Genomic DNA, 15,713 nt, shown 5'->3' on the forward strand with positions numbered 1-15,713 from the left:
GACATTTTTCTCGTGAAAATCTGTTGCATTTTTTTAATGCTTTTTTGTGTATCTATTAGTTGATCACATGGGGTTTTTCCTTCATTCTAGTAATGTAGTGTATTACATTGATTGATTTTCACCTCAGTTGGTTACTGTTTGCATGGAATAGCCTTTTCCATCTTTTTATTATCAAGCAAGTTTGTATCTTTGAGTCTAAAATGAATCTCTTGTATCCTGTTTAAAAAAATATTATCTCTTCTGTCAATGTCTGCCTGTTAATTACACACTATTTGCATTTATTATAATTACTGATAAGGAAGGACTTCTGGCATTTTGCCATTTGCTTTCTTTCTTTCTTTCTTTCTTTTGAAAGAAAGCGTGAGCAGGGGAGGGGTAGAGAGAGAGGGAAAGAGAGAATCTTAAGCAGGCTCAGCACTGTCAGCCCGGAGCCCAATGCAGGGCTCGAACTCATAAACCTCGAGATCCTGACCTGAGCCACAATCAAGTTGGACACTGAACCAACTGAGCCACCCAGGTGCCCTTTGCCATTTTTTTCTAATATGTCTTATAGCTCCCTCTACCCCAATTCCTGCACTACTGCCTGCTTTTATGTTTCATTGATTCCTTTTTTTGTAAGAATTTTTATTTCCTTCTCATTTCCTTTTCTGCATACTGTTTATTTTCTTGGTGTTTGCTCTGGGATTGCAATTAAGATGTTAATTTATACCAGTATATTTTAGATTAAATACGAACTTAATTTCAAGTAGTATACAAAATCTTTCATTCTAGCTTATACTGTTATTGCCACAAATCACATCTTTGCAGATTTGTATTGTTTTATGCAGCCATCTCTTTCTGAACTTTTGTTTTGAGAGAGCGTGCCCACGCACACAGGCGCCCGAGTTGGGGAGGGGAAGAGGATGAGGGAGAGAGAGAATCCCAAGCAGGTTCCGTGCTGTCGGCGCAGAGCCCAACCCCGGGCTCGGGGCTGGATCTCATGACTGCGTATCATCATCTGAGCTGAAATCAAGAGTTCCGCGCTTAGCGGACTGAGCCGCCCAGACACCCTATGCGGTCATCTTTAAAATCCTGTATTTTAAAAAAGAGTTTCAAAATGCATGAATACTATTTTTGTACTTAGTTACTTTTAGCACGTGCTTTATTTCTTTGTGTGGGTTCCAGTTATCACTCGGTGCAGCTTAAGGCACTTCTTCAGCATTTCTTGTAGGGAAGACCCAGATTATGAGGGGAACATTTACTCTAAAAGTGGAAGAGAGACACTCTCCGAGAACCGTCCGAGAACCGTCCATCAGGTGAACACGAGAGTGAATTTATAGGGCAAGTTCAGAGCATTCATGGTTCAATCGCTGGATTTTCTTGAGGACGGGGACTCTAAGTTCATCGTTCAGAATGACGAGGGAAGGATACAGTGTGACTGACTGTCGAAGGTTTGAAGGGGTACCGAAGAGTTATGGGCCAGAGAACCGAGGTAAGAATAGAACGGCGCCCATCGAGGCAACCCTGCCACCCGACTAGGAATTCATTCCACGATGCTGGGTATCGTCCCGAGGTTCTTAGAAACAAATTCTAACCCAGGCTCACGACAGCGCCCCGTGCAGCCATCCAGCCTATTCGCCCTCTACGGGGCGCTCTTCAGAGGGAGGCGGATCCCAGCAGGCCTTGCAGGGTGACTCAGGCGTCATCTCTGTGACGTGTAACACCCTCGCCGGGTGGGGCTGGCGCGGTGAGGGCGTCCGTTTTACTCTCTGTGAGGAAAGTGAGGCGGTGAGGGAGGAGAGGCTGAGAAGGAGGCCGGGACTGGAAAAGGACTGCGGTAGAACCGACCGGGGACGTGAGGGGTGGGCCTTTACGGGCGGCGGCAGGGGCAGCATTCCCTGCGAGACGGTTAGTTATCTAGGCTCGCGGCCGGCAGTTAACTAGGCCGCAGCAGCCATGGCGGTCGACTTTGGGGACCACGCCAGCGGGTTCCGCCACACCGAGGTGATCAGGTTCATCAACGACGAAGTCCTCGTGAACGGCGGTGGGCCGGATTTCTACGCGGCCTTGCGCTCGCGGCCCTGGGACGAGGTAGAGGAGCGCCTTCGGACGGTCCTGGCCGACCCGCAAGTGCCGCGCGCCATGAAGAGGGCCTGTGCGTGGAGCGCGCTCGCTTTGAGCGTGCGCGTGGGAGCCAGGCAGCGGGAGCAGCAGGAGCGCCAGGTCTCGCGGCTGCAGAACCAAGTAGACGAGCGCGAGACGACTACCTGGGCCCTGGCCTCCGAGCTGCAGCGGCTGCGCGGGGAGCGCGAGTCGGCGGTCGCACAGCTGCGCTCCACACAGGCCGCCCTGCGGCAGACTCTGGTCGAGTGTGACGTGCTTCGTGGGCGGCTGCTCCAGGTGGGGAGGGCCTCCCGGGTCGTGCCGCTGGCCCGCGAGAGAGGTCCTGGGCCTCCGGCCGAGCCACTTGGGGCCATAGCATGGCCCCGGAATGCAGATGTGGTGGCCAGGGAGCTGCGCAGCAGGCTGTATTTTGAGGCCCGGGTGCCGGCCCCGGTGGCTGTCCTTTACGTGCCGGGACCCCCGAGTCCCTGGGCTCAGGCCGTACAGCCCGCTCTGCCAGTGCCCGTGCGGTACTTGCTTCCGTTCCGTGCCCCGTTCCCCGTGGGATTCCCCGTCTCGCCACCTCTGCCGCCAGTAGTAGTCATGGATGCAGAAGCTGCAGTAGTTCCACATCAGATGCCTCCTCTGGGGATCGGGCCACCTGGTCCACGTGCTGCAGTGGGCTACCAAGAGGGGATGGTCCCACGGTGGGACCAGAGGAGCTGCAGCCAGGCGGAAGGTCCTGCGATCCTCCAGAGTGCAGTCCCCCTGAGGGACATCAGAAGCCTTAGCCAAGAAGGTCCGCAGAGGCCTCAGGGGATGGTTCCTGTCAGAGATAGCTGGAGCCAGAGCCAGAGCCAGGAAGAAGATCCAGAGAACACCCAAGAAGTGGTCCCCCTTGGGGATAGCTGGAGCCACAGCCAGCAAGAAGATCCAGAGAGAGCCCAGGGGACCGTTCCTATCGGGGAGAGCAGGAGCCACAACCAGGAGGAAGGTCCAGAGAGGGCCCAGGGGGTGGTTCCTGCTGGGGACAGCCAGAGCCAGAGCCAGGAAGAAGGTCCAGAGTGGGCCAAAGGAATGGCCACCCTTGGGGATGGCTGGAGCCAGAGCCAGGAAGACCGTGCAAAGAGGGCCTGGGAGATGGTTCCCGTCGGGGAGAGCTGGAGCCATAGCCAGCAAGAAGATCAAGAGGTGCTCCGGGGGGTGGTCCCCCTTGGGGAGAGCTGGACCCAGAGTCAGCGAGAAGGTCCAGAGAACCCCCAAGGAATGGTCACCCTTTGGGGTAGCTGGAGCCAGAGCCGGGAAGAAGGTCCAGGGTGGGCCCAAGGAATGGTTCCTGTTGGGGATAGCTGGAGCCACAGCCAAGAAGAAGATCGAGAGATGCCCCAGGGGGTGGTACTTCTTAGGGATAGTTGGAGCCTCAGCCAGGAGGATGTTCTAGAGAGGCCTCAGGGGATGGTCTCCTTTGGGGATAGCTGGAGCCAGAGCCGGAAAGAGGGTTTGGAGAGGCCTCGGGGGGTGGTACTCCTTAAAGATAACCAGGGCCAGAGCCAGGAAGAAGGTCCAGAGAATCCTCAGGAGATGGTTCCCTTTGGGGATAGTTGGAGTCTCAGCCAGGAAGAAGGGCCAGCAAAGGCCCAGGGGATGGTCCCCTTTGGGGGTATCTGGGGCCTCAGCCAGGAAGAAGGTTCGGGGCGATCCCAAGAGATGGTTACCTTTGGTGCCAGCAGGATGAATAGCTGGGAAGAAGATCCAGAGAGGCCCCAGGAGATGGGGGCCAGTGGGAGACACAACCAGGAAGAAGATCCAAAGAGGCCTCAAGTGATGGTGCCCCTGGGGGCCAGTAGGGACCACAGCCAGGAAGAAGGTCCAAAAAGACCCCAAGGGATGGCCCCCCTTGTTGCCAGCAGAAGCAGTAGCCACGAAGAAGATCCAGAGAGGCCTCAGGAGATGCTCTCCTTGGGGGCCAGCGGGAACTACAGCCAAGAAGAAGGGCCAAGAAAACCCCAGGGGACAGGGGACAGAAGACGCCATAGCCAGCAAGAAAGTCCAAAGAGGTACCCCCCGGGGTTTAGGAGGAGCCACAGCCTGGAAGAAGGTCTACAGAGCCCCCAGGCGACCCCCCAGGGGGACAGCTGGAGCTATGGTGTGAGGGAAAGCCCAATGAAACAGCAGCCTCAGGGGCAGAAGGCCAAGCAACCAAAAGGGAAAAAAGCTCTGGGTTTCCTGCACCAGGAGAAGTCTGCCTCAGGCTGCGGCCCAGAGAGTTGGGAGTGCCCATGGTGTAAAGCCATGAATTTTTCATGGCGCATGGCCTGCTGTAAGTGCAAGGAAGGCTGTGTGGAAGTTGAGAGTGGAGACCCGGACCCAGGACCAACTCACTGATTTGCGAAAGGTAAGTAAGAATGAAAACGAAAGAAAAGACCAATTTCATAAGCCCAAAGAAAAACCAATTTCATAAGACCCTCTTCTGACCAAAAAGTAACTTATTTACCTCACAGAAAATTTGCAAACCAAAATTAGTGTAGAGAGAATTAAAACAAACCATTATTCTAGTACCCAAAGTAACAACCTTTTATCATTGTGGGTACTACATACACACATAAATGCAAATGTATTTATATACTTTTTAAAATTTACTTGAACAAAGACTGCTTTTGAGTATCATATTCTTTAAAAAGGAACTTCTCTTAATTGCACTGACATTCACAGGTGGTGGATTCTGAATGGCTGATGCCGATTGGTGGACACCCTGGAGAAGCTGAAGTCTTGGAGCCTTGCCCCGCCCTCCCCTCCACTCTCTTCTGTTTTCTTATTCACATCCTTTTTTCTGAAAGTGCTGTGTCTTTGGCTGGGAACAGCCATGTCTTTTTCGAGTTATAACTATACTGAGTTTCAGGAGCACTGCTTTTCCTTGGAAATGCTATTGTTCCTTTGTACACGGCTACAGTGTTCATGTTTGCTCCTGGTTTTTATTTTATAGGTGAGGGCCTGTTTTTGTGTCTCCGAGCCCCACAGAAATTGTTTGTTGCTGAAGAAGCTGAACCTGTCCCATTAGAAGATCTTCTAAGAGTTTAAAGAAATCACACTTGATTCCTGCTGACCTGCACCTCATCGAGACCCCCGTTGGCTGGAGCGGAGAGGAGTGAGAGGAAGTCGGGGAAGAGGAGATGCTTCGGCGCTCCTTAAGGCGGAAAGGAGGGCAAAATGATTTTGTTAGAATTTAATTTCTCTGTTGGGACAAGCAATTAATTTGGAAGAGTTGGGGGGTGTTGTGGTGTTAAGTTCTATAAGTGATAGCAAATTTGATAGATAACATTTAATTCATTACACAAATCGTTATTGTCTGGTATGTGTTAAGAGCTAGACTTATATGTTAATATCTGGTGCACACATTATAACTTGATTTGATGAGTTTGGTTAGATACCAGGAGAGAGCCTAACTTGGGATACAAATTACATGAGGACTTCTTTGCCTTGCATAGAGCGTGGCTTTCAGGTAAGCCCAATTGACATAATTTCCAGATATTTTTGTAGTTCTGGGGGTAACAGCAGAGACTTTCATGACAGGACTTGAGTCACCAAATTGCTCATCTCATTGTTCCCAGGTGAGACAAGTGAGCAGCGGCCAAGATCAGGAAAGTGGCTTCATGAAAGTATGGGCAGGACATTTCTGATAACTGTGCTGGTTTCTTCCTTTGAGAGGAACAGCTATCCTTCTGGTTGCCTGAAAGACGGCTGAGTCACTTAGAGAAAGACAGTGCCTGGGGGAGTGTCGGCTACACACTCAAGCCCTCAGCTTTGGGCCACCGCCATCCCAAGCCCCTTTCCAGTCAAGAGTGGATGAAGAACAAAATGGATTCCGAGGGCAGGCATCGTGCCATGGACGGTGCTTCTCTCAGGAAGGCTAACTGGATTAAAAAAGAACTGCACCAACATTTTTGGGAGCGCCCCCGGGCCCCTTCTCTTCCATTGGCTGTCCGCTCCCCGGGGGTGGGAAGTTCGACGGTCTCCAGTCTGAACAAAAGGTGTTCTTGAGTTCCCCCGGGGAAATCCCGGCCCACCAAGCTCAAACTCTTGTCAGAGGTTTCTGATCGTAACAATAAAGAGCGTGCACTGGCCTGCCGTGTCTCCTGGGTGCTGTGTCTCCTTGGGGCAGACAGTTGAAACCTGCATCTTCCCACGGTCCCACCGAAGTGAGGGAAAGTTCGATCCCATAGACTATTAGGGGGCCTCTCCTCTTCTGGCCGGTCACCCAAGAATGGGAGGAGGAGGAACGTCCCTGAGGCCTTCAGTCCACTGTGATCGTCCCTGCGCCTCTCACTGTCTGCATCCTCTCACAGTCCCCTGAAGGCGGGCCTCTCTGCTGCTCCTGGGCCCGTGGGGCACTAGAGGTGAGGTGGAGAGGGGGCTTCTGTCTAGGCCGGGAGCCCGAATGCCTGTGTCCAGGCTCCCCATGTGCACCAAGAAGCCATTTCCCCGAGGCCCCGTCTCCTAGACGTCCAACGAGCAGAAATTTCCCTTCTGCGTTTCTGTCCCGCAAGGCACCGTCCCCTCCCTCCTATGCATAATCCCATCGAGGTGCTCAGATTCCGGAAAACAGCCAGGTTCTGGCAGAAATGTTCCCAGAGGCAAACGGAGTGGAGCCTGGCTGCCTGCTTGGTATAGGGACAGTGAAGGGGCAGAGAACTGATCCTACCCCACCAGCTTTTTCTCTCCCCTCAGTCCTGATAACAGGCAGGCCTTGCTTACTAGAAGGGAGCCCTAGGGAGGAAGAGAACCATCAAGGACATCAACCCAGAGCTAGGTTTTCTGGGTTACCGGCTGGTTTTGTGATACTCTTGTGTGTGCTCATAGCTCCCTGGGATTTGGGGAGGATGGGACACAGGTGGGACTTGGGAGTTTTCCAGAAAAATCCATTTTGATGTAATAGGTTATTCCAGATGTCACTACAGTTGCTTCATTTATGGTTTCAAATGGACTCTGTTGTTTGTTGGCATGCCTTTAGGTCTGCATGAAAGCAAACTCACCCTGTGCATAGCTTTTACATAGTTTAATCTTATCACAGTCTTTCAGGGTTGACTTTTTCCAAAACAACCTGAATCATTAACGTTGTCAAATCACTACTTTTTTCTGGGCTGGGTACACACACAAAAAAGGTAGCAGGTTTCTGAGGCCAGAACCTGGGCTTTGGAGTTAGAGAGACCTGAGTTCAGATACTTGCTCTGCTATTCACTAGCTGTGTGATGTTAAACAAGTTACTGGACTTCTCTGAGCCCTCAACGAGTGGTTGTTCCTTTCCCTCAGAACCTCAGGGTTCTGCTCTGGATGCTGTGGTAACGAGTACAAGAGATTATTAATGATGCCAAGAGCTACCACTGAGTACTTCCTATGTGCCAGACACTCTAAGCACATTATCCCTTTTAGTGACTGTAAGGTATGAATAGGTACCCATATTGATAGTTCTTCAAGGAGCACCTGGGTGGCTCAGTTGGTTAAGCGTCTGACTTCGGCTCAGGTCATGATCTCACAGTCCGTGGGCTGGAGCCCCACGTTGGGCTCTGTGCTGACAGCTCGGAGCCTGGAGCCTGCTTCGGATTCTGTGTCTCCTTCTCTTTCTGCCCCTCCCCTGCTCACACTCTGTCTCTCTCTCAAAAATAAGTAAGCATTAAAAACAAATAGTTCTTCAAAGTGAGTAGTATTACCCCCATTTTACAGATATGGCAACTCCATACCCAAATTTAGGATTTTGTAAAGCCTGGCTTCAAAATGAAATTTTACTTGTTCTAATGTCTGTGCTTTTTCCATTATTGTACCCTAACATTTTACTTTAATATATTTGCACGTTAGCCTGGATTGTCAATGCCTAAATCCAATGAAATGATGGTAATGGAGAGACTTGGAAGCATAGTGGCGGTCTGGTGGTCATGGTCATGCTGTTCTTTTGGAATTTCTCAAGCTTTGTGATGTGACTGCCTAGGCTGCTGCCAGTGAGTAGGACCACTTATTATCTCATGACTGCAAGACAGAGAGGGGGTGGTGGTGGCAACTTCGGTAGTGGAAGAGATTTGTATTTGATTCAGCAGACCAGCCTCATGAAAAGTTTGTATAGAGCCGAGTTCAATACTGTTAAGATAGAGCCCATCTTGACTGCTTATCTGAAGTCTGTCTGAATTCCTTAGTTTTTGTTTTAAGTGGGTAAGGTGCCAGCCGTAACAGTCTAATATATATGCATGTATACTTTTCAGCGACGAAGTAGGGGGAAAGGAGACTTCAAAAGCTTCAGATTTGTGTTGCAAAACGGAGAATAGAATGGATGTGTTCTAGATCGTGGTACCAAATCTATGACAGAGTGGCAAAGAAATACATCATTTCCTTACCCCATGCTTTGTAAAGTCTCAACGCCGAATGGCAGTGGGTTCGTAGTCTGTGGTGCAGTGTGTTTCTCACTTCTAGCATGTGATAGAGTGAGTGCGTCCACTGGAACTAAGCCTCACATAAACTTTAGGATACCGAAACAATCCTGGCCTAGGACCGTGTGAGGTTGCTGTTGAACAGATTTTTCTCGTCGACTGTGTTTGTTCTTTGGCACTTAAGGCTGGTGTCCAAGACCACAATGAAATAGGCAGAGGAAGTGCTGCCATACCGGGTACCTATACCCCCGAGGGACCTAGTACAATTCCTTGAGTACAACTTCCTATATGGTTCACACTAGATGCACTCAATGAACCGAAGAATCCCTCCAGTAAGGTCAGATCCTGGCCCATCTAGCCCAACTTCTCTGGGGCATAAAATGATTGTGAAAAAAGCATCCTACCCTCCCTACTGTCAACTCTAGAGGCAAGAAATGCCAGTAGGAATCCCTAGCTGCTTTTTCTTACTTTATACATCAAGCAAACAGTGCGCATGCAGAGAACGCTTCCTGTGCACTGGGCACAGCGTTAGGCAACGTGGAAGTCCTTATTACCGCCCTCTACAATCTCCTGTTCTATTAGAAGAAATGAGACAAATCTACACCAAACAGTAGTTATCAGCCTTCTCATCAATTGTTACATCATATTTTCTGACCTGTAGATGTCAGTTTTCAAAAGGTTCTGTGTATCAAACAGCACTATTTAACAAATGATTATTTTCTCACTTAAAATTAAGAAAGCACGTATCTCTCTAAGGTTCCCTCGCACAAACTTGATATAATTCCAACTAAAAGTGGTGATTTGTCATTTACGTTTAGGATTTTTGTGAGGATTCAGTGAATATTACTATTACCATTATTATTACATGCAGCCTGCTCACGGGTGAATGGACCATTTTACTAGGCTCTCTCTAATCCTGACAATACCTCAGAACCCATCATTACTACCTTCTTAAGCTTCTGTGAACTCTATCACGTGCTTCTGTGAGTGCACATTAGGAACAATCTGTGTAGAAAGCTAGTAGTTTTAATACATGTTAAATACTGGTAAGTGTTAAAGGATTTTTTAAAAAAAATACAAGTTGAGTGTGTATCATTTTGGGTTACAGACCTTCCAGGGTAGCTGGATGGTTTCAAATTGTCCCCCCAGTCAACAGAAACAGTTGCTGAGAAAGTTAACTTTGTTTTACTTGGAAATAATATGCAGTGTTACAGCTCTACTTGTGACATTTGCTAGCTCTTCGTCTTTTACGTTTCTATCTCCTATTTTAGGTTTGATTCTTCATTCTACACTACCTTACAAAAATTATTGCACACAGGGCAGAAACCTGTGATTACTTTTGTGGGGGGTAGCGTTTAACTTTACCCCAGTGTTTATAAGATGATGGCAAACAGATCTCTGAGGGTTTTGCCTGTAAGTAGAAGTTTTAGGATATTTAGTCCCATTTATTTTTTGCTTGATATATATTTACTTTGTTAATTTCAGTGGCCATATTGGTTCCAGGAAAGAAAAGGACAGAGCAAGTATTGAAAATTTCATACCTTGGAGCGCCTGGCTGGCTCAGTCAGTGGAGCTTGTGACTCTTGATCTCAGGGTTGTGACTTTAAGCCCCACATTGGGTGTAGAGATTACTTAAAAATAAAATCTTAAAAAAAAAAGAAAACTTCATAACTTTACCACTACAATTCCCGATATTGTCCAGTTTTGAAACTTCAGAACATATATGACATGCTTTGGAAAAGACTCCTACTATTGAACTCCCCACTGATCGATATTTCTAGCATTTTTTCATGAAATATTTATTCCTGGGAAGGAAAAGAAAAATGATGCCAGTGTTGCATCTGTAACTACAAAATGCATTCAGAAATCGACCATTAGCTGTTTGGCTTACTGGGTTATAATATATCCTTCGCCAAATTTTGGTGTTCGTGGTGGATAGATCAAAGTGGTCGTCCATGTTTCAAAAACATCAGAGGTTTCTTTAAAAATGTTTAAAAAATGTATAGGCAAAACAACAGTCTCTTGTACTTTAACCTTTAGGTTTAAGCTCCTGTGGCAGAACTTTATTTTTGAGCTTCCAAGAAAGAGAACAGATTTTTAGAAGAAAAGCTGGAGCCTCCTTTACAATGAAGTGATATTTTCTTGCATTGCTATCATACCCAGAGTGCTCCCACTCAGGATGAAGGGAGGTAGAAAGAAGATTCAGTCATGATCCAAAGGCAACTGGGTTGATGAAACCAGAAGGGCTACATGATGATTTTTTTTTTTTTTGGTCTGTCAAGTGCCAAGGTGTGTGATGTGAAGTGGTGTTTCTATAAAGCAAAATGAGGCAGACCACAGGATAGATGTTGGTAAGCAATGGATGTGAAAGAAGGCAGTGTCAGAAATGATGTACTCCTTTGAGAAAGCAAGAAACCACACTCTCTGCAGAGGGTCCTCTCCACGAAGGGAAAGAGGAGAGGGGAAACGAAGGTGCTAAGTAGGTCAGGCACTCTGTCAGGATCTGGATGGACCAGGAGGAATATACCACTGTAGGTTCTAGTCACATCACATATGTTATTTCATTTTATCTTCATGGGGAAAGATAATTAATGCCTGGCAAAGAGTGGCCTTCATTTGGTTGAGTAAAAGGAGAAAAAGGCAAATTGGGCAATGAGACCTTATACGTGCATCCAGGCCCGCCCAGGATAGAAGACGCCCAGGCCACTCAGTGTTCTTTTACTTTACTTTCATTTTTTAAAGTTCTTGTTTAAAAAATTTTTTTTAATGTTTAGTATTTATTTTTGAGAGTGAGAGAGACAGAGCATAAGCAGCAGAGGGGCAGAGAGAGAGGGAGACACAGAATCTGAAGCAGGTTCCAGGCTCTGAGCTGTGAGCACAGAGCCCAACGTGGGGCTTGAACCCACGAACCGTGAGATCATGATCCGAGCCAAAGTCAGACACTAACCGACTGAGCCACCCAGGCACCACTAAGTTTTTATTTCAATTCCAGTATAGTTAACACACAGTGCTATATTAGTTTTGGGTGTACAATATAGTGATTCAGTGTTCTATTACTTTATATGAGTAAGCTGATGATCTAGACAGGCCCGGACGGATAGACCTTGACTCTGTAAGAGCCTTTCAAAACATACTAATCAATGAGGCCCAGGCTAAAACAGTGTACCTGATCTCATAAAGCATATAGATGGACAGAGACATGCTACAAGTCAGGGCATGAGAACAGTTGACACTGGAGAGGTATAAGAATATTCTAGGAGTCGGGGCACCTAGGTGGCTCAGTTGGTTAAGCGTCTGACTCTTGATTTCAGCTCAGGTCATGATCTCACGGTTCGTGAGATCGAGCCCCACATTGGGCTTTGTGCTGACAGTGTGGAGTCTGCTTGGGATTCTCTGTCTCTCCTCTCCCTCTGCCCCTCCCTCCCTCTCAAAATAAATAAATAAACATTTAAAAAAAAAGAATATTCTAGAAGTCAAATACAGTTGCTAGATAGGAGAACGAAGCCCGACCAATTCAGTGCAATGACCTCAGAATTAAGGTTGGGAGGCAGAAGAGGATATCGGTGAAACACACAGGCTCAGAAGTCAGCAGCCTGTATCCAATTCTCAGGCCCGACACTGACCAGTTCTTTGTGCCACAGTGAGCAGGCTACCTAGGCTCTTGAGTTTTGGCTTCTCCGTTGGTAAAATGGAGGTAATAATTAAGAATAATAATAATTAATTTGCTTCATAGGGCTGTTGATAGAAATAAATGAGATAATGCATGCAAAGTGCTTAGCAGGAATGCCTAGAATGTAGTATGTGGTTAGCAAATCCTAGCTATTAATCCTATTAATCCAAGAATGAGACCTCAGAAGCAGGCAAGAATTTCAGCTTGAATTAGGAAGCATCCTCTAAGTCACGAAGGAGGTAAAAGTAGGACACGTACAAGGAAGCATACATAGCAGACAGAAAGATCAAGAACTTGCTGTCTCAAGTAGGTTGTGCAGGTTTAGCATATAAGTGGAGTTCGATGCCCCACTGCTGTTCCCCTAGAGCCCCCTCCTTTCCTCCTATTACAGCTCTTCTCTCTAACCTAAATACCTACCACGGTGTCTGTCACACAGTAAATGGCCATGATGCTGGTTGAAAGAATAAACATACTTAAAATAGGCTTAAACACACCCACCCCTGTCTCTGGCTTCTCACTTACAAAACAAAAGGGCATTTGAAAAATTAGCCTCATAGATAAACTCAGATATTATCAAAAGGAGGTGCTCTTTGCAAGACATTTTTTTTTTCGCTTTCTCATTTTTGTAAAGGAAGTGAATTTTAGTAAGTGCAGAGAGAATGTGTAAACTCACCACAGGTGCCAAATCATAACACTGTCACAGGAGAATTCACACCTATAGATGAGCTAGTTGAAGAACAAAGTTAGTTTTGAAAGGTTAGAGAAGAAGATTTTGAAATGTCAGATCCACTCTATAAAACTGACCACCCTTGGCATCATCCTTTTCATCTACCTGGGTTTGAGAAAAGCCCAGGACATTTGAAATGAAGACAATTAGCACCTCAGACAGGGCATCCACATGCAAAATCCTGTCACCTCTCAGAGACCTCAGGAGGTGACAAGTTTAGATACAAGACACTTTCAACCTTGGCTGACAGTTTGTCAATGCTCTTATATTTGACTTAAATGGCATCTATATTTTAAAAGGTGGTAGTTTGCTTTAAACTGTGAAGCTCTCTTCCTCTACCTCATGATTTGTATTTCTTAGGTCGTTGCAAAAGCAACAAGAACAAAAATCTTTCCTCTGTTGGGTGAGATCTGAGGAAATAGCTCTTGCTTCTTGCACACAAATGAGCTCAGTCCATTTCCCTTCGGTTTCTCTCTCAAAAGTACTCTTGGCTTTTGTTAAAAACACAGAATGTGAAAGTTGGAAGTGGCCCTAAGGGTCATCTGGTTCAAGTCCATTTGACAAATGGAGAAAGTGAGGTTCAGAAAGAGAAAAGTGATTTAGCGGTAAAACATGGAGTATAATTTGTCTTTCATAGTTGCTGGATTAATCCTCCTTGCAACTTATTTTGCCGTTCCAAAGGTGGGCCAGAGGCACGTACAACCAAGTGTGTGTGTGTGTGTGTGTGTGTGTGTGTGTGTGTGTATTTCTCTCTTATTTTCTTGAGAGCACTAATTTCATTCATTCACTCACTCAACAAATATATTTAAGTATCTAAAATGTTCTCGATGGCGGGAGGAGGGGTTCCTGGCTGGCTCAGTCGGTAGAACATGCAATTCCTCATCTCAGGGTTGGGAGATCGAGCCCCATATTGGGCATAGAGTTTAATTTATAAATAAATAAATAAATAAATAAATAAATAAATAAATAAAACAGATTAAAAACATAAAAAATAAAGTGTTCCAGACAGAGGATACAGTGGTGGTGAATAAGGTACACAAAATCCTGCCATCATGGACCCTACATTCTAGCTCAGGAGGTAGGCAACAAGAAATTAATCAGATAATTCTGCTTCTAAGTGGATTAAGCTTGTATTTGGGGCCCATTCATCCTCACTCTTTCTCTGTTGGTGCCTCCACTATCTCCATTGCTCCCCTCTCTCATTCCCCCCCCCTCCTTTCCTCTCTCGTGGGTATGGTGAGAGAGAGAAAGAAGAGAGCCATTTAAGACCCTCCTTCTCTACACTTTCAAGCTCTCAGCGTGAAGTTCGGAATTTGCTAAAGTCAGGTTCAGTAATGGTGTAGCACTAGAGTGAAGATGTCAGTATTTTTCATCAACACCGCAGTAGTGGGCTGGCCCAGCTGTCAGCTTGCCGGCGAGATGACAACGAGGTACTGGATGTGAGAGTTGTATTATTACCTTATAATTTATCTGTTCTTTTTTTATATGATTTTAGTTGTGCTGAACCCCATCGTACCTGGCTGCTTTGACAGGTGTGCTATTTTAGCAACACAGAACAAAACAGAGAACGAAAAGAAGAATGCATGGTACGCTTTTGCTGTCAGATCCAGGTTGCTCTGTTCCTAAGTTTGTGGATGATTTGTTCAGGGTTGTTCAGAGACAAAACAAAGCAAAACTTGGGTTTCATTTTTACCCGTGTGACGCCACGTTAGCACAGTTCACCTCACAGGTGGGCTGCTGGCCATATGGACTGAATGAGGGCCTGGCTCCCCTGTCCTATCTCCTCCTTTCGTGTTCAAAATTCCACCATCGTGATGAACTCTGAACTAATCATTTGCCAGCTCAAAATATAAAGAGTTCAGGGTGGGTTAACTTCTCGAGGCCTTAACATTGGTGTATGCGTTCACTTATTAGATCGATTTCTTCCTTGACCCGAAGCATGAAGAAGGGTGAGAAGTGGACTTGACCATAAACAAGTGAGGCAGAAAGATGAGGAGCCAATCCTGGCTCAATACCCCAGAGCTATCCCCAAATATCATCTTGAATGCTGTTTTATTTTCTTTGTTTATTCTTGGTGTTGTAAGAGGCTTATGCTTACACTTCATCTACTAAGGTTGATGGATTCTAAGGTTGGGTATGCTCCAATCAAGGAGAGTCACGAGGTGCCTGGCTGGCTCAGTCGCTAGGACATGCGACTCTTGATCTCAGGTTGTGAGTTTGAGCCCCATGTCGGTGGGTAGAGCTTACTTAAAAAAAAGAAAAGAAAAGAAAAGAAAAGAAAAAGCTGAGTCACTACTAGCTGCCACTGAAATCTCAGAGGATTGTTCTCAAACCTAGCGGGTGGCAGACAAAAGTCTGGCTTTGGTACAAGGCAGCCCCATGCACCTGATCCATTAGTAGGGCATGTGAGGATTTAAAAATTGTTCTCTCAACCTTGAGCTCACGGCCTCGCCACGTTCACAAGGAACTAGGAGCTGAAGTTGTGGAAGAGATACAACAGACACATGACTTCAGTTATTTAAATTCCAACTGTACAAGTATTTTACATAATCAAAAGGAAAAATGGAGAAGGCCATCCAGTTTCAAGCATTAAACAAAGTCTTATCCCAGTGAAAAAGGAGGAAGTTTGGGGGAAATATTACTTAACAGCACGTTTTAAAATAGAAGCGATGCCTTATTTCGGAGAAGGAAATTCTCTGAAAGGTTGAAAGGTTTTAAGAAATGAATGATAGTTTAGCATCAACTGAGGAAAAAAACATACTCTGTTGACAACAGAGGATACAATAATAAACACTTGCAATATGATTTAAAACAAGCTCTA

The 15,713-nt window shown here is 46.4% G+C and overlaps 1 protein-coding gene across 1 annotated transcript; it reads left to right on the top strand.

Moving 5' to 3' along the window:
• Positions 1–1,071: 1,071 nt before the first annotated feature.
• Positions 1,072–6,242, top strand: LOC113597614 (testis-expressed protein 13D-like). The gene is made up of 4 exons (XM_053201633.1): positions 1,072–3,842; positions 3,897–4,477; positions 5,066–5,581; positions 5,691–6,242. The coding sequence occupies exons 1-2, from the start codon at positions 1,936–1,938 to the stop codon at positions 4,465–4,467; spliced, it is 2,478 nt and encodes an 825-aa protein (XP_053057608.1). The 5' UTR covers positions 1,072–1,935; the 3' UTR covers positions 4,468–4,477; positions 5,066–5,581; positions 5,691–6,242.
• The last annotated feature ends 9,471 nt before the right edge of the window (positions 6,243–15,713 follow it).

Source organism: Acinonyx jubatus, chromosome X (genome assembly GCF_027475565.1).
Source record: "Acinonyx jubatus isolate Ajub_Pintada_27869175 chromosome X, VMU_Ajub_asm_v1.0, whole genome shotgun sequence".
Taxonomy (NCBI): Eukaryota; Metazoa; Chordata; class Mammalia; order Carnivora; family Felidae; genus Acinonyx; species Acinonyx jubatus.

Coding starts and splice junctions, on each gene's coding strand:
- LOC113597614 (XM_053201633.1), top strand. CDS start 1,936: ATGGCGGTCGACTTTGGGGACCACGCCAGCGGGTTCCGCCACACCGAG. Junction 3,843..3,896: donor TGGGAAGAAGATCCAGAGAG/GCCCCAGGAGAT, acceptor AGATCCAAAGAG/GCCTCAAGTGATGGTGCCCC.